This window comes from Fukomys damarensis, unplaced genomic scaffold (genome assembly GCF_012274545.1).
Source record: "Fukomys damarensis isolate Sample0158 unplaced genomic scaffold, DMR_v1.0_HiC HiC_scaffold_36, whole genome shotgun sequence".
NCBI classification, from domain to species: domain Eukaryota; kingdom Metazoa; phylum Chordata; class Mammalia; order Rodentia; family Bathyergidae; genus Fukomys; species Fukomys damarensis.
In genome coordinates, this window is record NW_022900948.1 from 43,938,195 (window position 1) to 43,959,916 (window position 21,722).

Consider the following 21,722-nt stretch of genomic DNA (forward strand, 5'->3'; position numbering starts at 1 on the left):
AAAAAAAAAAAAAAAAAAAAAAAAAAAAATCAGTCTGTGCCAAGCAGCTGCTTTTCTCCCCTCAGCCCCTCAACCCCAGCCCCGACAGCCGGTGGAACACGTACTTCAAGGACAATGAGGTGCTGCTGCAGATTGACAAAGACGTCCGGTAAGAGGCCATTAGGGGCTGGTTCTGGCCCGGGCCCTGGGGGCAGGCATCCATGGTGCTGCTGGGCCCTGTGCTGGGAGCAGCCACCAGCCAGGATCCTGGGGACAGAGCCCCAGGCAGAGTGCAGGACGGCCCTGGTGGGCGGGCACTGCCTGTGGGGAGCCCCGGAGCCCTCCCCAAGGTCATGAGAAGGAGGGCCGGACTTGGACTGGATCCCGAGGGCACAGCGGGCGTCGTCACTGGCGCACAGAGGAGAGACGAGGTCAGATGTGTAGTATTTTAAAAAGTGTGAGCTATCGTGTGTGTGTTTCTTCCTTGGGAAAGAAATCAGGGAAGCTGCTTTGCCACCTGTGGGACTGGGGAGGCTCCAGGGCAGCAGGGTGGCTGTGAGCTCTGGGGTCTGTCCGTCTGCTCCCCAGTGTGGCTGCACCAGTCGTTAGCTGTGTGACCTTGGGCAGGTGACTGCTGCTCTCTGATCTGATGTTATCTATGACGTAGGAATGAGAGGGTGCAGGCTAAGGACATCGAGGGGCCTGGATTCACCGGTGCGTGGAAAAGGTGTGCCAGTCCTAGCTCTGTGCGGAGGCCCCTCTTGAGGGGTCCGGGGAGCTCTTCCTGTTCTCCGCGGCACCGGCAGAGCCCTTCTGCGGCCCCTGTCCAGTGGAGTCTGCTGCCACAGGGAAGGCAGGGCTGTGAGCAGGGCCAGGAGTGAGCAGACCAGAAGCACCTCTGGCCACATGAGGGGCAGACACTCAGACTGCACAAACACGGAGGCCACACATGGCGAGGGTGTGCTCCGAGAGAGGCAGGGTCCGCTCTTTTGGAGGAGGCGACAGCATGAGGCTCGCAGGAGGCGGAGCGGCGGCTCCAGAGGAAGGAACCCTGTCCCCCATGCTGCCCTGCTGTCTGGGCCCCTGTTGCGATTGCCCCGGGGACCCCAGGGAAAGGGGCTCCTGCCTCCTGCGAGGCCCGGTGTCTGGCCTCAGTCACAAGCCCCGTCTCCGAGGTGGCTGTGGGGAGGGCTGTGGGGAGGGCTGGAGACCGGTGAGGGTAGCACAGCGTGTGGTGTTTGCAGAGAGCAGGTGTGTGAGGCGCTGTGCATGAAAACTGAGAATGGGCGCCTCGTCGCCCCTAGGGGCTGTCTGCGGCCAGCTCTTCTCTCACGCGGTGTCTTCCCTAGTCGGGATGGAGAGGACAGAGTGTACCCTGTAGCTTAACCCGATCTCCCGTAGCACACTGCAGTTACAACCTTACACATATATTTTGTTTTTAATTTTTTGGTGCTGGGGATTGAGCTAAGGCTTCCTGCTCCGAGGTGGGAGCTGTGCCCTCAGCTCCATCCCCAGTCTCAGATGGGGTTCTTTTTTGTTTTGGGCTTTTTGAGACAGGGCCTCACTGTGTAGCTGAGACTGACCTGGAACACACTATCTAGCTTAGGCTGGTCTCGAACTCACAGCGATCCTCTTACCTCAGCCTCCTGAGTGCTGGGATGACAGGCGTGCGCCACCACGCCCGGCCTCAGATGGGTGTTTTTGACACACAGAGTTGCTTGAGGGTTAAGTGGATGCTCAGGTTGCATGACCGTAAACTTGGTACTTTACAGAATGTGTACGCGCCCATCTGTCGGTCCTATAACGTGTGGGGGTGTGGTATACAGTCACGGTCGCCTTTTGGTTTGGATTTTGGAGCTGAGATTTCTGCTTGTAGTTCAGCCTGGCCTTGAACTCACTGCGTAGCCCAGGCTGGCCTCAAACTCACAGTGATCCCCCTCCTTGGCTCACTGGGATTAGAGGTGTGCGCCACTATGCCCGGTACCTATTTCTTTTTTAAACATCACATTGACCTTTGGACAACAAGTTACAGCTGGAAGCAGTTGGTCAGAAGCTGCTCCTGGGTGCAGGCACCGGTGCAGTGGCCGCATGCTCTCGCTCCCGCTCTCTCAACAGGAGGTTGTGTCCAGACATCTCCTTCTTCCAGAGGGCCACCGAGTACCCCTGCCTCCTCATTTTGGACCCTCAGAATGAGTTCGAGACCCTTCGCAAGCGAGTAGAGCAGACAACGCTGAAATCGCAGACCGTGGCCCGGAATCGGAGTGGGGTCACAAATGTAAGTGCCTGCCTGGAGGCCCAGCTGTCCACAGCAGCCTTTCCCTTCCTGTCACCCGAAGCCCCGGGCTGCATCTGCTCCTGACGGCTCCGGGCTCTTCCCAGGAGAGCCTCACGGTGTGGCCACTTCTGGTCCTGAGGTAGCGCTGGCTCTAAGCAGTGACTGCGGTGTGAGCGTGCGGGGAGCAGTGGGGTGGCTGCAGTCAGCGAGGGCGGAGATGGGTGGAGCCAGGTGCCGCAGGGGCAGATCCGAGACACTGGGGGGCTGGAAGGAAGAGCTGGGCAGATCTGTGCGTGGAGCCCCCGAGTCTCGCAGATTCCGGTTCCTCCGGAGAGGCTGCTCGTACACAGACCGTGTTCCCTTCTTTGCCGTTTATAGCCACTGCCTTGGTACCTGGGATGGTAGCCCCATCCTTGTCACTGTCCCCGTCAGAGGAGTGGGGACTGTCTCCGTGTGGCCTCCCCTGCTTGAGGCAGACAGGACAGTGGAGGCTCGTTTCCCCCAGGGACCGACTGTGACCTGGCACAGCGAGGCAGACCCTGTCTGTCCCAGCTCTGTGAGCCTGTGGCTGGGCTGGGGTCCCGCAGAGCTGCCTGAGGTGCCAGGGCTTGAGTGTGCCACAGGCCTCTGAGGGCAGCCGCTCGGGTGGCTGAAGAGCCGGCCAGGCAGGGCGGGGTCAGATCACTGCTTCCGCTGTAGGAGTCGAGTCCCAGGCACAGCTCTGACCCACTGTAACCTCTGCACCCAGTCTTGGTGGCAGAGAGGCCCCAGCATGCTTCATCCTGGGCCTCTGGACCAGTGCTTGGGCAGTCAGAGTCGAAGTTGGCCATCTGGCAGTGGGCGAGGAACAGCAGGGTGGTGTTCTAGGTGCCCGTTCCCTTGTTCACAAGCTGGGCATCACCCTTGCCGCCTGCCTGGCTGTGGCGTTGCCAGGAGGATGGAGGGAGGCCTTGGAGAGCAGAAAGCTGGGAAGCCTGGGCATCGGGGAGGCCTGCCCAGACGTGGAACTCGGGCTCTGGAGTCAGTCGGGCTAGCACAGAGGAGACGTCTAGGAAGTGACAGAGGAGATTGCGCCAGGCGTGGTGGTGCACACCTGTAATGCCAGCACTCAGGAGGCCGAGACAGGACATAGTGCCTAATGCCCAGCGCACAGTTGGCAGCAGCTGGGACGCCCTCTGCTATTCCAGGGTGCCACTTGTTAGCCAGGCATTTTGGCGCACGGCTGCAATCTCAGCACTCTGGAAGGTGAGGCAGGGGGATCACTGCGAGTTTGAGGCCAGTCTGGGCTATGTAGTAAGACTGTCTCAAAGAAATGAAGAAAGATTGGGTGCGGAGCTATACACCTATAGTTCTAGCACTCTAGCACTCTGGGAGGCTGAGACAGAAGGATCCTAAGTGTGAGCCCAGCCTGGGCAACTTAGCAAGATCCTGTCTCAAAAAATAAAACAAGGGCTGGGGATGTAGCTTGGGGTGAAGACCAGTTCCCCACCCACTAAGAAAGAAGGAGTAAGTTTATTGTTTTATTCCAGGCTAGGATCCGGGCAAGGTCTATGCTGTTTCTTCAGTTTCCTGATTTGGATTGGGTCTCCACTCTCACCCCCAACGGTTGGCTTTTTCTTGAGGGGTGGGGTTGAGACAGGGTCTGGGTAGGTAGTTCAGGCAGGTCTTGAATTTACAGGGGTCCTCCTGCCTCAGCCTCCTGAGTACTGGGATTATGGGTGTGCACCATCACACTTAGCCAGTTTACCTTTTGAGGACTCTGGGCCAGTTGTCCATTTAAAGATATCGTTTTGAATTGAGGTGTAACCTACATGAAGCAAAATGTACTGTTTTTTTGTGTGGTTCAAGGCGCAGAACATTTCATCATCCACAAAACTCCTCCTTCCCTTCCTGTTCAGCCCCTCCCTGCACAGGCGTCCTGTGCCTGGCTTAGCCCTTCTCTCAGAGAGTGCTGCTTGCTTTCCGGGTGGCATCGACATGCTCCCCGGTGCCTGTCTTTCCCGTGAGCCGTGGCTGGGCCTCGCAGAAGCTGGCCCGCCTCACGCCCCGCCTCACGGCCTCCCCACCAGATGAGCTCCCCGCACAAGAACTCAGCGCCCCCAGCCCTGAGCGAGTACGAGCTGCTGCCCAACGGCTGCGAGGCCCACTGGGAAGTGGTGGAGCGGATCCTCTTCATCTACGCCAAGCTCAACCCTGGCATTGCCTACGTGCAGGGCATGAATGAGATCGTGGGGCCCCTCTACTACACGTTCGCCACGGACCCCAACAGCGAGTGGAAAGGTACAGCTCCCTAGAGAGGCAGGGGCAGGCCACAGAGGGAGGGGCCGTGGGGCTGAGCGGCCACCCCAGGCCCCAGCCGCCTCTGGATGGCCCCAGCCCTTCCCGCTCTGCCCGTGGCGCCGATGCGGACGAGGAAGGAGCCTGATCTGCGGTAGAAGGGATGAGGCGAGCATTTGGGAGGCGGAGAGAGAGATTGAAACCTCAATTCAAAGTCACCGTACGCCGGGGACGGGGACCGCATCAGATGGGAAGAGCACGACGAGGTCCTGCGTCTGGGGCCGATGGTGGCCGAGGACAGGGCCTCAGCCGTGAGAGTGAGGACTCGGGATGGGAAGGGTTCCGTGGTGACGGGGGGGACGTGTTGCACACCCAGAGCACGCCGAGGCGGACACCTTCTTCTGCTTTACCAACCTCATGGCCGAGATCCGGGACAACTTCATCAAGAGCCTGGACGACTCACAGTGTGGCATCACCTACAAGATGGAGAAGGTGTACTCCACCCTGAAGGAGAAGGACGCAGAGCTCTACCTGAAACTGGTGAGGCCCCAGCGCCCCACCCAGCCTCACTGGGCCGACAGGGTGGGGCGGCGGCGGACCACCACTGAGCTCCAGGCCAGCTTGGGCTACCGGGTGCGACCCTGTCCCAAAAATTAAAAAAAAAACACAGAAAAACAGGTAGTGACTTTGTTTCTGAAAATTCTTGTAGTGACATGCCATATATATATATTTTTTAAATATATAATTTTATATATATTTAATATATATATTTTGGGGGGGTTGAGACAAGGTCTCACTGTGCATTTGATTTGGTTTTTTGGGGTTTTTTTGGTTTTTTGAGACAGGGCCTCACTATGTAGTTGAGACTGACCTGGAACTCACTGTGTAGCCCAGGCTGGTCTGGAACTCACAGTGATCCCCCTGCTTCAGCCTCCCAAGAGCTGGGATTACAGACATGTGCCACCATACATGGCTTTCTGTTTATATTTTAGAAAGCAAGTCAGTAAAACGTGTATCAAATGCTGGGGATTTAGCTCACTGGCACCATGGCTGCCTCGCAAGTGAAGGGTCCTAAGTTCAATCCCTGGTACAAAAAAACAAAATATGTTTTTTGTTTGTTTGGTTTTGTTTTGTTTTGGGTTTTTTTTGTTTCTGTTTTTTGGTTTTTGGTTTTTTGAGACAGGGTCTCACTGTGCAGGTGAGACTGCCCAGGAACTCACTGTGTAGCCTAGGCTGGTCTCGAACTCACAGTGATTCTCCTGCCTCAGCCTCCCGAGTGCTGGGATTACAGGCGTGAGCCACCTCGCCTAGCCAAAATGATGTATATTGACATAGAAACAATGCTGTGAGAAAAAATAACACCCCAATATGTCTCCTTCAGTAAACGTGCCACGCCATTTGGCGCTTTGTGGCACGTTCTGGTCAGTTAGTGACGGTCACCTCTGTTGGGGACAGATGCCCTGCAGGGTCAGTAGATGGCAGGTAAGGGAAGAAGGATGCTTTGAGCTTGCTGATGACTGTCACTGGGGGTCCTCAGATCCAACGTTACAGCCTACATGCTGTGTTAGCGGAGTTGGAGCCATCATTCCTAAATCTGGAGTGCTCTGGAGTCCCTGGAAAAATCAGATCCTATAGCACTGGCTGGCAGCAGGCACAGCTGCCCCTTCACGGAGCGGGGCCTTCTGGGTGGCTCAGCGCCACCCCTCCATGTCCCTGACATTTCCACAGTGACCCCTCCCTCTGCCCCAGGCCTCGCACCAGCCCCCGCTCTCTCCCCAGCAAGAGCAGAATATCAAGCCCCAGTTCTTCGCCTTCCGCTGGCTCACGCTGCTGCTGTCCCAGGAGTTCTTGCTGCCGGACGTCATCCGCATCTGGGACTCGCTCTTCGCCGATGACAACCGCTTTGACTTCCTCCTCATCGTCTGCTGTGCCATGCTCACGTGAGTGACCTGGCGTGGCCGACGGTGGCCGGCGGGTGGTCTGAATTCGGGGAGCGCCACCCAGTCTTGCCAGGGGCTGGGAGAAGCAGGAGGGGCCTATGGTGGAGCAGCCTGGAGCCCAGCACCTCAGCTGCTTGTTTCCGCGCAGCCTGATCCGGGAGCAGTTGCTGGAAGGGGACTTCACTGTCAACATGCGGCTCCTGCAGGTGAGGGGGCTTAGGGTCGAGGACGTCCAGCCCTCCACTGGCCTCGTGTGTCGTGTGCCCTCGAGCTAAGGGCTTGGCCTCTGAGCCCCGCACCGTCCGTGAGTCAGCTCACCCAGGGTGCAGCGCTGCCCAGAGCAGGGCCCGGTGGTCACCTGTGGTGGTTGGACCTGGAGGCCCGGGAGGTGGAGCTAGGGTTTTTCAGTGACACTGTAAACTTGGTCTCCAAAACAGGCACCATCACAGCAGCCCTTCCTAGGGCTCTTGCAGAGAGGACTTAGAGCCCAGGCCCACACTAAGCCCAGAATCGGGCCTGGACGTGTGGGACTCTGGGGAGACAGACAGGGTGGGCCAGTCCTGGGAAGCCTGTGGGCTGTCACGTTGGGCTGGTTGGTGGTGCAGGGTTGGGGTGTATGTGGGGTGTCTGGGGCCTGCAGCGTGGTGGCAGGTCCGGGTGGGGGGTGCAGTGGTGGCAGAAGTGGCGGAGGGTGAGCTGTGGCAGGGCACATTGTTGGCCTTTCCCGTGCCAGGATTACCCCATCACGGACGTCTGCAAGATCCTACAGAAGGCCAAGGAGCTCCAGGACTCCAAGTAGCCTGGCGGCGAGAGGCTGGGTTTGGGAGAGCGGCCACTGCCCGCTGCGCTGGGCTCTGGGGTCACTGGGCTCTGGGGTCGTTGGCCCACAGGGCTGCAGCAGGTGCAGCTGCTCCAGGTCCACCTGGCTCCCGCCACCAGGCTGCACCCTCCAGAGTGCACTGCACCGTCTCCTTCAGCCACCTAGCCCTGGTGTCCTCCTTGCTCTTGGCCCTGGGACCCTGTGCCTCGGCTGCGGAGCAGGGTCAGGGGCCCTTTGAGGTGGAGGGAGGCTGGCAAAGGTCCCTCCCTGCCTCTGCTCTGCCGCCTCCCTCGTCCCTCCCTGCTTCCAGTCTTCTGGGTGCCGCTGTGTGCGTGGGGGTACTTGTCAAATGGCCAGAAACCATTTCTGGGGCTTGGTGTTCAGGCTTCTTCGTGGGGAGTGACACCAAAGGAGACAAGTGACCGCCAGGCCCAGGTCCCACCCGGCCTGCCCCCGAGCACGAGCGAGCACGAACGTGTCACTGGCAGGAGTTGTCCAGTCCATCTGCAGTGTGCAGGCTGCGCTCGGGTGGGCGAGAGTGTCTTGGGTCCCTCCGGGGTCTGGCTTCCCTCTCTCTGTCTCTACCTCCGCCTCTGTTGCCCTGCGCCTCTTTCCCTGGAGGGCTGGGACTGCCTCCCCCTTCACTGCTGCCCTTCTGCCTTTCTGTCTCGGGATGCCTTATCTGGAGCCTCTTCCTGCCTCTCCTCCTCCACTCCTAGGAAGCCCAGAGGCAGATGAGGAGTGTGGCTCAGCAAGGCCCCTGGGGTCTGCTTGGCCTCCACGTGCTGCCCAAGGCCGGGCTGCAGCCTGGGAAGGACTCCCAGTGCCTCTCCCGCCGCGGAGTTCTGGAAACCCATGAAGCTGTGCACCTCCCGCCTGTTCCTGTGCAGAGGCCCCTCAGAGCCCTCCTTGCTCCAGGGAGAGGACCTGACGGCATAAGGTGGCGGCAAGAGGTGTCGTCCACCTGGTCTCTAGGTCCCAGGAAGCCTCTTGGCCCAGGTGGAGCGGAGCCTGCGGCCTGCACCGTGCAACCAGGAGGGCCCATGGGTCCTTGGTGTGCCTGTGCCCCGCGGGGCAGCCGCAGCCGCGGGAGCTGCCTGTGACAGGGCAGGTGGCTGGGTCTGAAGGCCGGGTACTGAGCCCACCCCACAGTGCTCTTAGCCCGGAGCCGCCTGGGCTGGGCTCTCGGATGCGCCGGGACTCTGCACTTGCCTTCGCGCCGCTTCTCTCCCAGCACAGGACTTGGGAGGTTTTTACTATTTATTCAGACCCTGCCTATTTATTGCGGATTGGCAAGTGCTTTGGGGATGGGAGATGGTGGTCGGCTCATTCCCCCAGGTCAGCGTGGACATCTCTCCCTCCGCTGCCTCGGGGCCTCCTGGATTCCCACTAGGTCCTGGTTGGGAGGGTTGCGAGCTCAGCTGGAGCTGGAGTAAGGGGACCAGGGAACTTGTGTCCCGGCCGGACCCAGAGCTCAGGACGGTGCGGACAGTCCTGCCAGCGGGCTCCCTCCCGCAGCTCCTCAGCGGGTGGCTCTGACCTCCACAACCTGAGCTGTGGGCCGCCCGACCCAGCAGGTTCTGCCCCGACACCCCGTGTGTTCCCTCCGGCCTGTCCCTGGCTTCCTTCTTGGGACCATGCTACTTGAATCACGGCATCTGATTGGCCCCAGTGGGGGAGCCGAATCCAGTGCCCTGTCCCGCGCCTCTGCACCAGGCAGAGCTGCTCCTCCTCGGGATGCTGCCTGATGCAGGAACCTGGCCTGGCTGATTCTGCCCAGGATTCTTGGGGTCTGTGGAGTTGCAGTGCCCGAGGCTTCCGCGGAGAGCTGGAGCTGCCCCCCACAGGCAGGCTGAGCGGTGTGGAGCCGCAGTTCTCAGTCCAGAAGGTCAGCGTCAGTCGGCTGTCGTTTCGTCTGTTTTGTTCTCAGAATCAGTGCTGTTGAGTTGTCTTTAATAAATCCTGTGTTCTTTGCAGTGGGCGTTGTTGCTGTGAGGGGCTGACACAGGGATAGGATGGACCGGAGCCTCCTAGATGGGCTCAGAGGAAGGCCAGGGCGCTCTCCTGCTAAGCCACAGTGCTGCCGCTGGGGGAGAAGGGCATGTGGGTGTGGGAAGGGAGAACTGTGCTACCTGATCACATGGCCAGTGTTTCTTAGATTTTAAAATACTTGATTCAGCTGGGTGCATTGGCGCACACCTTTAATCCCAGCACTGGGGAGGCTGAGGCAGGAGGATCAGAGTTTGAGACCAGCCTGGGCTATGTGGAGAGACCCTGTTTCAAAAAAGCAAAATAGGGGGTTGGGGATTTAACTCAATGGTACTGTGCCTGCCTGACAAGCACAAGGTCCTAAGATCAATTCCCTATATCAAAAATAAATAAATAAATACTTGAGTGATTGTTAGATGTAGAAAAACAGGATTTAACAAATTGTTTCAAGATTAAAACCTCTTGACAACTTTGCATAAAAGGAGTAGACCTGACAGGTGTAATGGTGCACGCCTGGAATCCCAGCCCTTGAGAGGCTGAGATGGGAGGGATTTCTTCGAATTCCAGGCCCGGGCTACACCAGCCTGAATGACATACTGAGACCTTGTCTGAAAAAAAACAAGAAAAGGGGGTCTGGTTTTAGCTCCGTGGTTCCACTGCCTGCCTTGCAAGCACAAGATCCCAAGTTCAATCCCTGATATAAAAAAAAGGAATAGGTACTCATGGCTAAGGGCATGCCCTGTGAAAAGGTGAAAGGTCTTCCTGGAAGGTCAGGAAGGGAGACACAAAAGGGAGAAGCAAGGGCCGGGGATTTAGCTCAGTGGTTCCATCGCCTGCCTTGGAAGTGCAAGGACCAAAGTTTGATCCCTGGTACCAAAAAAGAAAAGGGAGAAGCAGAAACTGTCCACATGGGAAAGGAAGAAGTAGGTCATCTGCTGGCAACACGATCTCGCATGGAGAAAACCCTTCAGACTGCAGCAAAAGTGGCCGGAACTCAAATACTGCAAAGTATAGGATCCAGAGTCTGCACTCAGGGAGGGGCGTAGCCAGAATACTTAGTGGTGCGTGGGCCTTGGAGCCCACCCTGTCCCTCTCCTGTGTGCACAGGAAAAGACGAGAAACAAACGCATACGCTGTCAGTGGGTTTTGTACAAAAATGCCAAGAACACTGGGAAAAAGAAGCAGAAGAATGAAATTGCACCTTTATCTCACGCCACGTACAAAATCAACGGTCACAGGGAAGCACCTCCCAGTCGGACAGATGTCGGAGGTGCCACGTTTGCATATCCTGATGTGGAATCAATGATGAAGGTCACCAGTAGGAAAGGTTTGTTGAAAGAAAGCTCCTGAGGCAGGAGGGGTTCTGAGTGGGTGGCCGCTGAGGCTCCTTGTCAAGGCCATTTTAGACGGCATAACTGCAGCGTGGGGGGCTGGGTGTCAGACCCCTACCAGCCTGCAGGAATTCAAGCACAACAGCAGTGGTTTACTGACCCAGAGGGGAGGTGGCGGGTGCCATTAACTAGCTTATCCATAATATGCTCAACAAGCGTTCCCACCAGGAAGAGCCAGTGACACCTCCCAGGAGAGGGGAAAGAGGAGCTTTGGGGCCTGGCATTAAATTCTGGCCTTGTATCTTACATGGCCGTGGAGATACTGGCCATTTACAGGAAAGTGCACGGCTTCCCCTCAGGGTGCTGTTCCAATGTCTAAGGCTACCTGCTTCTAGGAAGATGACGGCTTCCCTCTTATTTAGGATGGAGAAGTTACAAAGTGTCCTGTAGGGACCCCATGAGTATAGCTAAGGCCTCACTGTGGTGCACGGCAGCCTCTAATCCCGGGGAGGGGACAAAGGTAGCCCCAGGCACAGGATCGCAAGAGTGAAACACGCTCCTGGACTCTGCTGTTGATGGGGTAAGTTTTCGGGCTGGTCAGTATTTTTGACCCTTCTGCCCTGCAGCCATGTCAATCCCAGCATGCATCTCCCTGTCCACCAGAAGAGTAGCCCCGGCCACAGATTAGTTCTGTAGGACCAGTAAGTGTCCTCGATGGTTTTTCATCTCATTCCAGGGCAGTTAAGCCTGTCAGTTGTATAGGCTGTGTACCCACTGATGGGGGCGGTGTTCAGAGAGTAGGAGTGGTTTGAGTGATTTGTTTCCAACACGAAGGGGTGTTGCTTCTGTTTTGGAGACAAGGTCTCACCATGTAGTGTAGGCTGGCTAGGAACTCACTGTGTAGTTCATCCAGGCTGGCCTAAAACTCACAGCAGTCCTCCTGCCTCGCTCTCCGGAGTGCTGGGACCAGGCCTGCACCACCATGCCCGGCCTGGATCCCCCTTTGGGGCAGTCTGTTGGGATTCAGCCAGTAAGGCGACGTCTCTCATCAACACATCTGTTTCTCTTTTTTTGGTACTGGGAATCAAACTAAGTTCCTTGCGCTTGCAAGGCAGGTGGTGGAACCACTGAGCTAAACCTAGGCCCAAGGCATCTATTTCTCTATGGAAGAGAAGATCATTAGTGAGAAAAGATTGTCCATTGAGCATCTCAAAAAGACAGAGTCCTAGAGATTGAGGTGTAGTTCTTACTTTAGTAAGAGCTAAAGGTGGTAACCTGGGCCACTGTACATGGGTTTCCTGGCCGTTTTAGGAAGGTTTCCCTTTAGAGTCTCATTCAGTTTTTGACCTTTCCTGGCAACTGTGGTCCCCAGGCACAGTGAAGGTGATAGCGAATGCCCAGTGCCTGAGAGACACTGGGTGACTGCTGCTTTAGAAAAAGGCCGAGGGGGGCTGGGATTTTAGCTCAGTGGTTTCACTGCCTGCCTCACAAGTGCAAGGTCCTGAGTTCAATCCCCAGTACCAAAAAAAAAAAAAAAAGTCCCAGGGCCAGGGATTTAACTCAGTAGTTCCACCGCCTGCCTTGAAAGCGCAATGACCCAAGTTCGATCCCTGCACCCAAAAGTATAATTTAAAAAAATAAAAGAAGGCCCATTGTCACCGTAAGCTCTTAGGAAGTCCACATCTGGGGATGGTTTTTTGGTTTTATTTATTTACTTTTGAGCTTGGGTCTTGCTGCATAGTCCAGGCTGGCCACAAACTCGCAGTGATCCTCCTGCCTCAGGCTCCCAAGGGCTGGATTATAGGTGTGCACCACCATGCCTGGCCCTGGGGAAGGTTTCTGAGAGCAAAACCCTCACCACCTCTTATACTTTTTCTGTTCTATAAGGAAGAGCTCAACCCGATTAGTAAAAGTACCTATCCAGATCAGTGGGCAATGTATTTCTTTACTTTTTGGCACATGGGTAAAATGAAGCTACCAGTTTTCCCCAGGATATTTGCCATCTCTGCACCCTTGGAGGTCTGGTTAGGAGACTGCTTTTTGGCAGAGCTCATGTGTCTTAACTATCTCCTGTTCGAGCGGAGAGCTCCTTTCCTGTGAATAACTCTGAGGTCATCTGGTGGACTGGTCTCTCCCCAAGTGGAAGTTTTGATGTAAACAAGAATGACCTTCCTGCTGATTAGCACCAGACAATTTGAGTCGCCTGATCGTGCCCACCCTGACAGGCACCGCTGACACCTGTGGGAGAGTGGGAGGGAGCCTGTTCTATTTCTGACAGGATATTTAGGTTGAGACTGATTGGAGGACCCTTCCCACATCAGGAGGGCCTGACGGTAAGGAGGCCGCTCAAGCAGCTTCTTCTGCAGTGGTGTCAGCCAGTTGCTTACCTTGGGATCCTTCATCAACTCCTTTTGGCCCTCTACAGTGGATTACTGCCGCCTTGGAGGGCAGATGATAAAAGTTCATTTGTCTCATGATATTTTATGGGCGATCCATTGGCTGTTAGATAATTCCTCTCTTTCCATATAGCTGTATGGGCATGCAGCACTAGGAAAGCATACTTTGATTCACTATAAATGTTGACTTACTTTCTGTCCTTTTCTGAATTGTAAAGCTTTTGTCAGGGCTGTGAGTTTTGCCAGCTGAGTGATAGTCCCAGGAACAAGTGAGGTGCTTTTGAGTGTCTCATGTAGTCACCACAGCATATCTGCCGCCTTTGAACTGTCATCGAAAAAGAGGGTTTACATCAATTGACAAATGGATAACAAAGATGTGGGGTTTTAATACAATGGAGTACTACTCTGCCATAAATAAGGATAAGCTTGAGACCGTTCTAGTTAAATGGATGCACCTTGAAATCATACTCTTAAGTGAGATAAGTTGGACACACGTTTAAATGCTGCATTGTTTCTCTAGTGTGAGAAACAGTGGAAATAAGGACCAAAATGTATAGTAGATATTGGGAAATGGGAAGAAAATGTTCAAATAAGGAGAGGACCAGGGATTTAGCTCAGTGGTTCCACCATCTGCCTCAGAAGTGCAAGGTCCTGAGTTCAATCCTTTGTACAAAAAAAAAAAAAAAGTCAAAGAAGGGGAACAAGAGGCGGGGAGGGGAAAGGAAAAAGGAACAAGAAAAAGAATAGAAGGAAAATGGAAACAAAGCTTTTATTTTTGTAAATGAGGGATAGAGAAATTGGAGGGGAAAGGAGAATGGGGAAAAAAAAAAGCAGCGAGATATATCATGTACTGGTACAAATTCCCTAGGGTGAATGTTACTTTTATCTATATCTAAAATGTACCAATAAAAAAATTACCATTTTTTTTAATTTGAAAAAAAGCGGGCCGATAAAGTGTGTGCCTAGACTTTCATACAGTGAGACCCTTGCCTAAAGTCACTTTGGATGCCTCTGGCACTGGCAGAGCCACAGAGCCACAGCCCTGAGGCCAGCAGGCCACCCCTTACTCCTGTGTGTGAATCATGACAAGCCCTACAGGGTTCTGACAGATAGACTGAGATGCTGTCCTGTTGGAAGGCTCAGGGGCAGGTCATTTAGAAGCACTGAAGCTTCTGGAATGCAGTTTAGAAATTGAATTCCCAGGTTAAAGCATGGGTATCTGCTTTCCGGGCTTCCTTTACAAGCTGGTAAGGAGGTTGTGCGATCTCACCATACCCTGCTATCAAGAGGGGCAAAAGCCTGTAATTGTTAGGAATCCTCTCAGCTGTTTTAGGGTCTGAACTGCACAAAGGAAAATATAGGTTTAAGTATTTCTTCCCCCAGTCTTTGGGTTTCCTGAAATATGAGAAGACCCAACTAATTTACCTCAAGGCTAGAAAGTCATGCTTTAGACCCAGAGATCCCGTAACCTCTGCCTGCTAGAAAACTCAGCAGGGTGTGAGTGCCTTGGCTGGAGACTGTTTACAAACAGGGAACACAAAGGAATAGGTCCAAGCTGGGCGTGGTGGCCCACGCCTGTACTCCCAGCACTCAGGAGGCTGAGGCAGGAGGATCCTGTGAGTTCAAGAGCAGCCTGGTCTACATAGTGAGTTACAGGTCAGTCTCAACTACACAGTGAGACCCTGTCTCAAAAAACAAACAAAAAACCCCACCAAAAACCAAACAAAGGAATTGACCAAAGCAAGTCCAAAATCCAACAGGGCAAACATTACACCCCACAGTTCCACTTCAGCATCCCCAGCAATCTGTGGTAAGTCCTGAACTAAAAAAGGGCTTGGGTGACCACCCCTCTGGCATGGCAGTGGTCGTAGCTCCCACGGCTTCTCTCTTGGGCTGGCTCTGCTCCCTTCTTGCAGTTTTCCTCAGACATTTCCACATTCCTTGCACTGGGGAAGCTCTTACCTCTCTCCCAATTTTATCCTCAGTTGCTCAGATTTCAGGATTTATTTTGGTCTCCACTAGAGGGAGCCAATGCACCCGACCTGGGTGCATGTATAATTGCAGTATTCAAACAGGGTATCTCTCCCCAAAAGGGGTACTGGACCTTCAGGAATGGGAGGAGAGGAAGCCACCCCAGTTACAGCTTAAAGGTTGTTAGAAGCAGCAAACCACCTCCTCCCCCATGACTCTTCCCTGAGCTACAATGGCTGGGAGGAAGGCCTGGGTTGAAAACCAGCTGGCCCTAATTCCCTCAGTAGTCGTGACTACCTGGGGCAGCTCTGAGGACATGACAGTCCGGCCAGAGGGAGAGGGTGGCAGGTGCCCCGGCTCCTCAGTCTTCCTGGGCCAGCTGGTAAGATGGTTCTGATCCCTGGGGTCTTCATGTCTAGGGGCCGTTTGATTTCCAGGTCACCATGCACACAGGCACAATTTAGGGTGCCTCTTCTGACGGTTCTTGTCACAATCCCTCCGAAATGGCCTGGTCTCCCACAGCTGTGGCAAGTGAGTTTAGTTGTCGAGCTGTTTTGGACAGACCCAGAGTTTACTCCTTTTAAGGCTGCAACCAGGGCAGCTGCTTTCTCTTGGTCTCTTTGTTTTCTTCCCTTGGCCTCTTCCTGGTCTTGATAACAAAAGCCCAAGGCAGAAGCTCTCACTTGAGCATCAGGTGAGCTGTCCGGGGTAACAGCCACCTTTGAAAGCTTTCTCCTGATGTCTGAGGCTGACTGGGTAATAAATTCATCTGTAAGAATAATCTGCCCAGGCAAGGCATGGTGGCATATGCCTGTAATCCCAACACTCAAGAGGCTGAGGCAGGAGGACTGCCTGGAGTTTGAGGCCAGCCTAGGTTATATAATGAGTTCAAGGCCAACCTGAACTGCATAGTAAGGCTCTGTCTCTAATAATAATAATAATAATAATAATAATAATAGTAACAGCATGCCCCTTTACTGAATCAGAACAAGGATATATACTTTATCAAGGTCCCTTGTAAATGATCTCAGAAGGCTGAGGGGGTCTCATCTTTTTCCTGATTAATAGTTAAAAATTTACAATAGTTGTAGGGCTTCTCATCCTTCATAGGCCTTCAAGGGTACAAGTTTGGAAATGTTTCCTATTCCAATCTCCCATCCAGGTGGTGAACCAGTAAGGATCTTGTGTAGGGGCTGCCTGGGCCCCAGTGGGAACCAGCAGTTTCCCCTGCTCTGTCTGTCTGTCTGTCTGTCTCTCCCTCCCTCCCTCCTTTCTTCTCCCCCCGCTTTTGTACCAGGGATCGAATTCAGGTCCTTGTGCTTACAAGGCAGGCGTAACCTCTGAGCTAAATCCCCAGCCTCTTTTTTCTTTTCTTTTCTTTTCTTTTCTTTTCTTTTCTTTTCTTTCTCTTCTCTTCTCTTCTCTTCTCTTCTCTTCTCTTCTCTTCTCTTCTCTTCTCTTCTCTTCTCTTTTCTTTTCTTTTCTTTTCTTTTCTTTTCTTTTCTTTTCTTTTCTTTTCTTTTCTTTTCTTTTCTTTTCTTTTCTTTTCTTTTCTTTTCTTTTCACAGTCTCCCTATGTAGCCCAGGCTGGCTTCAAACTTCTAATCCTCCTGCTTCAGCATCCCAAGTGCTGGGATTACAGGCATGCGCCACCACGCCTAGCATCTCTTTTGGTCTTTTAAAATGAAGAATATGTGGCCAGGGATTTAGCTCAGTGGTTTCACTGCTTGCCTTGCCAGCACAAGGCCCAAAGTTCCATCCCAGGCACGAAAAAAAGAATATGAGTTTCATCTCCAGATGTAATAGCAGCCTGTAATGCCACTTGTTTCTCAGTAGGGGTCAGTGTTTGACCCAAGAGCACGCCATTATCTTTCCAGTCAAGTTTAAAGGTCTGTAAGTTCCCTGAACACTTCAAAGGACTTATCAGGATTGCTGAAAAACTCCTCAGTCTTCTTTGATATGTTTGAGGTTGCTGAGAGCAAAGGACGCTTGGACAGGGGTAGGGCCGAATTCTCCGCCCACCTCCTGTAAGGGATACTGCCCTTAAGGAGTTTGAACAAAATCAGAAGTGGATACAGCCCAGGAGAGGCTCCTACTAGTGGTGGCTTAGAAGGCTTGGCCTCGGGGTATGCAGAGAGAGAGAGAGAGAGAGAGAGAGAGAGAGAGAGAGAGAGACACTTCAGACTAGGTGAGGGAGATGCACCAGCCTGAGGGGACTAGAGGCATCTGGTTTTTCAGTGACTTTTAATATAAGTCAGGATTGTCTTTTAAAGCAAAGAAAATCTGAACATAGCTTTCCTCTGACCATTTCCCCCTCCTTTTCAGGACAACTCCATTTGCAAAATAGCACCATAGTCAGTACTCCCTCGGGGCCCCACTTTGCCACCAGGGTCCCCAGGCCACTTGTGGGTACAGAAACAGATGAAACAGCACTTTGTTAGGGCCTGGGGAATCCAACAGGTGCCAGGGCTTGAGAATACACTCCAAAGGAGCAAGGGAACTAGACGTGAGTTTCTCAGAAAAATAACTAAGGGGCCAGGAGTCCCTTTATAATCGCTTGTCTTTGATGCCCTCAGGGTGTCCCTTGGGGTTCCCTGCTGCAGAGCAGGTGGCTGCTAGACGGGATCATCCACCCCTACCGGTACCTTGTGCTCCTGCTTCCTCTGCATTCCCATTCCTGTGTCACACTCACGTTTTCAACTCCAAGGCCGGTCTCTAAAAGCAACAGCTGCATTTTACGGACTACAGCAGCCCTGTTTGAGAAAGGAAGCATCGCCAAACAGAAAATGAAGCTAGTTTTTTTGTTTGCTTGTTTGGTCTTTTGAGACAGGGTCTCACTGTGTAGTTGAGACTGACCTGGAACTCACTATGTAGCCCAGGCTGGTCTCGAACTCACAGCGATCCTCCTGCCTCAGCCTCCTGAGTGCTGGGATTATAGGAGTGCGCCACCACACCTGACTCAGAAAATGAAGCTAGTGATCAAGGGATCAGACCAACAATTTTCTGAGAGAGGAGGCAGAGAGAGCTGGGGGGGGTCAGGGGATAAAGGCAGATTTTTTTAATAAAAAATTGGGGGGGTGCTGGGGATTTAGCTCAGTGGTTCTGTCTCCGGCATTGCAAGTGCAAGGACCCAAGTTTGGTTCCCGGTACCCCCCCAAAAAAAATTTTTTTTGAGACAGGGTCTTAACTGCAGTTCAGGCTGACCTTGAACTCACTATGTAGCCCAGGCTGGCCTCAAACTTGTGTCAGTCCTCCTGCCTCAGCCTCCTGAGTGCTAGGATTGCAGCAGAAGGGCAGATAGGAGGACTCCTTCAGACTCCAGTGTTTGGGAATCACAATGTGTGTGTTTTGGAGATAGGTTTTTCTGTGACCCAGCCATCACTCTCTCCACAGTGTCTGAAGATGGGTCTCTCCAGGGGTTGTATGAGACAGCCTCACCCAAGTCACTGGGTGGGCCGTGTGCTTGGCTGTCTTCCTGGCTGAACAAGGCTCCTGAGTCCCACCTCACCTGAGGACAAGACGCTTTTACCTTGTGAGGCCACTGCGTGTCCTGGGGGGAACCTGCCTCCTGATTTGTCTTCCCGTTTCTGGGAAGGGGAGCAGGTGCTGCCTATCTATGGTGTCTCTATGCACAAGCACTTATTTTCTAGGGATTCAGAAGCCTCCAACTGAAAAGGAAAGAGATTTTCAGGATCCCAGGGAGAAGCACGTTACCACTTCCTCATCCTATGTCAGCTGTCCCTATGCAAGGTGAACACCAAAACCTGTTCCATGGCTACTGGGCCCTCACACGTCCCTGAGAGCACCAAGCAGCAGCCAATTAGAAGGTTGGAAACCATCCCAAGGAGCTGTGTATGATAAGAACAAGCCACCAAGGAAGAGGCCAAGCCGGCCGAGGAAGGAATACAGGGACCTGTTTGCAAAATAAGATGCCCCATGAAAGAACTCCAAATATTTTTAAAAAGAGCACAATCTCTCCATGCTCTCCACTTAAACCTATTATCATTTGGACAAAAAAGACAAGGCGTGGGTGACCCACAAACAAGGGATGACAATTCTCACCTAAACCATGCACAGCCCAGTGGAAATACTCTGGGGATGGCCTCGAGGCAAAAGCAAACACATCCCTCCGCCCACGGATCTCGGTGGACCTCCGATCTGTCACCAGAAGCACCTCCCAACCTGTCAGATGTCAGATGCTCTGAGACTGTGCCTCCTGATGTCCAAGAGTGGATTTGAGGACAAAGACGATGAAAAATAGGAAAGGTTTACTGCAAGAAAGCTCCTGAAGAGACAGCAGGGGTCCCCGGAAGTGGGTGGCCACTGAGGCTCTTTGTCAAAGACATTTTAAACAGCAAAATCACAGTGTGGGCAGTTAGGGGTCAAACCCCAACCAACCTATAGGGTTCCAAGTAAGGCTGCTTAGCTAACAGCGATCCAATAGGGAAGTGAGGCACCATTAACCTGGACTTATCCAGAACTTCTAGCATAGAAAGAATGAAAGAGTCCTGAGTCCGATCCACGATACAGAAAAAAAAAAAAAAAAAAAAAAAAAAAAAAAAAAGGTGCTCCTGGAAAGAGGTGGAGGTATGGTCAGCATGATCTAGTCACCCACCTCTGTGGCTCACTGGACCAGGCAGGGCTCATTACAGCATAATCTCAAGCTACCATCTAATGACAGGGAGGCTTGCATACCTGTCCATCATGTCTCCATCTTGACACCGGGTCTCTTCAAGTTCACTTCTATTAGCCAGGCATGATGGTGTATTGTATGCCTGTAATTCCAGTACTGTGGAGGCTGAGGCAGGAGGATTGCTGCAAGTTCCTGTGAGTTAGAGGCCAGTATAGGCCACAGAGTAGTCCAAGACCTGCCTGGACTACATAGCAAGACCCTGTCTCAGAAAAACAAAGTGCTGGGCCAGGGATTTGGCTAAGTGGTGCCGCACTTGTCTTGCAAGCACAAGGTTCCCAGTACCAAAAAGAAAAAATGCTGGGTAAATAAATACCCCAGGCTGGTCTTTCAATTGTAAACTCCTGCCTCGGCCCTGGGATTACAGGGCTGTGCTACCATGCCTGGCACTTTTGGGGGTAATTATTGCAGTAGGGTGACTATAGTTAGTTATAATGTATTTGTTTTGGTACTGGGGATCGAACTCAGGACCTTGCACTTGTAAGGCAGGTGGCGGAACCACTGAGCTAAATCCCCAGCCCACTAATTGCTAAGAGAATACTTTTAAATGCTTTCATGACACACACACAAAAGTATTTGCAGTGACTGATATGTTAATTTGTTAAAATCTTTCCATATTGTATACATGTGTTAAAAACACATTATACCCAGTAAATGTATTTGAACACCTTACAATAAAAAACTTTCAAAATTCAAAAAATTTAATTAAACCTGCCCCCATACCCTGTAATCTAGAATCACCAGTAACATGCCATTTATTTTCTTTTTTCCTTTTTTAAAAAAAATTTTGGTACCGGGGATTGAACTCAGGACCTTGTGCTTGTGAGGCAGGCACAGTGCCACTGAGCTAAATCCCTGGCTCTAACATGTAATTTTTTGAAAATGCAATTATTACTGCATGATGGTTATCTTAATTTATAGTTTGTTTATTTTTTGGTTTTTGAAATAAGGTCTCACTATGTATCCCAGGCTGCCCTTGAATTTACTATGTGACCAGGCTGGCCTGGAACTTGCAGCAATTCTCCTGCCTCAGCCTCCCCTGTGCCAGAATTGCAGGCCTGCACCACCACACCCAGAATTCTGATTTATAGCTTCTGTGTATGGTATTGTTCTTTCCCCACTTTAAGTGGTAAGAAAGTTGCTGCATCATTCCAGCCTCAGAAATAATACTATGGTGATTAATCATGTTCAAAAATCCCTTATTCCTGCCGGGTGTGGTGGTTCACAACTGTAATCCCAGCACCTGGGGGGCTGAGGCAGGAGTATCACCACAAATTCTTGGCCAGCTTGAACCACATAGCAAGACCCTGTCTCCAAAAAAAAAAAAAAAAAAAGGAAAAAATCCTTTATTCCCATTTGGTTTGGTTTCCTGGCCTCAGTCCTGTAATTCAGTTGAAAGGCATAAAATGAACCTTTTTAAAACTCACAATACTGACCCACTGCTTTCTGGAGTCAGGGTACCGAGGGCTGCCCGCACCCCTTTTATCAGGCTGGGTTTCAAGAGAATCTTTGGGGCCAGGCGTGGTGGCCAAGCCTGCAGTCCCAAAATTCCGAGAGGCTGAGACAGGAGGGTCACAAGTTTGAGCCCAGCCCGGGCAATTTGGCGTCTTACGGAGTTCCTGTTTTAAAATAAAAATAGGGGGCTAAGGATGCAGCTCAGGGCCTGGGTTCAGAATAATCATTGCCAGGTTAACAGAGTTAGGACAAACTGGAGGAGTCCGACAGGCTTGGGATCCTGTACTTGTTCTGCCTACTAGGAGCTTCCTCACGTCTGTTTTGAGGGTTAAATGACGCAGTGTAAAAGCAGGGTAGAGACGCGAGCTCCTCGCACATGCGCAGAGCCCAAGCCCCCCCACACTGTGGAGCGACTGAGGGGCGGAGCCGGAGGCCCTTCTGCAGCCAATCCAGAGCCGAGGCGGTGGTGCCCCGCCCCCTCTCCCCGGCGTTTTAAAAGGGCGAGGAAAGGGCTCGGGGACAGCCACGTGGGGGTCGGTCCCACCTCCCCTGGCGCGGGTTTCCGTTTTTCCCCAGCGCCTCCGCGGCGGACCCGGCGG

General features: G+C 52.8%; 1 protein-coding gene and 1 long non-coding RNA gene across 4 annotated transcripts in view; one reads left to right on the top strand and one right to left on the bottom strand.

The window, feature by feature from the left end:
* The window catches only part of Tbc1d13 (TBC1 domain family member 13), a 14,217-nt gene extending 4,829 nt beyond the window's left edge, over positions 1 to 9,388 (top strand). The window contains exons 6-13 of one of the 3 annotated variants that reach the window (XR_780872.3): positions 66 to 148; positions 2,095 to 2,254; positions 4,324 to 4,534; positions 4,908 to 5,071; positions 6,281 to 6,471; positions 6,620 to 6,677; positions 7,205 to 7,819; positions 8,011 to 9,388. Coding sequence is in view for 2 of the 3 variants with exons in the window: in XM_010627328.3 (XP_010625630.1) it covers positions 66 to 148; positions 2,095 to 2,254; positions 4,324 to 4,534; positions 4,908 to 5,071; positions 6,281 to 6,471; positions 6,620 to 6,677; positions 7,205 to 7,270 (933 nt within the window). In the remaining variant the exon portion in view is untranslated. Of the gene's footprint in view, positions 1 to 65; positions 149 to 2,094; positions 2,255 to 4,323; positions 4,535 to 4,907; positions 5,072 to 6,280; positions 6,472 to 6,619; positions 6,678 to 7,204 lie in introns of all 3 variants that reach the window. The other 2 variants (XM_010627328.3, XM_010627329.3) reach the window with 2 other exon arrangements.
* A 3,877-nt stretch (positions 9,389 to 13,265) lies between these two features.
* On the bottom strand, positions 13,266 to 19,889 carry LOC104864405. The gene is made up of 3 exons (XR_004515402.1): positions 19,674 to 19,889; positions 17,671 to 17,731; positions 13,266 to 13,332 (listed from the first exon to the last, which is right to left on the bottom strand). It is a non-coding gene; the product is annotated as an uncharacterized LOC104864405 (long non-coding RNA).
* Between the last annotated feature and the right edge of the window lie 1,833 nt (positions 19,890 to 21,722).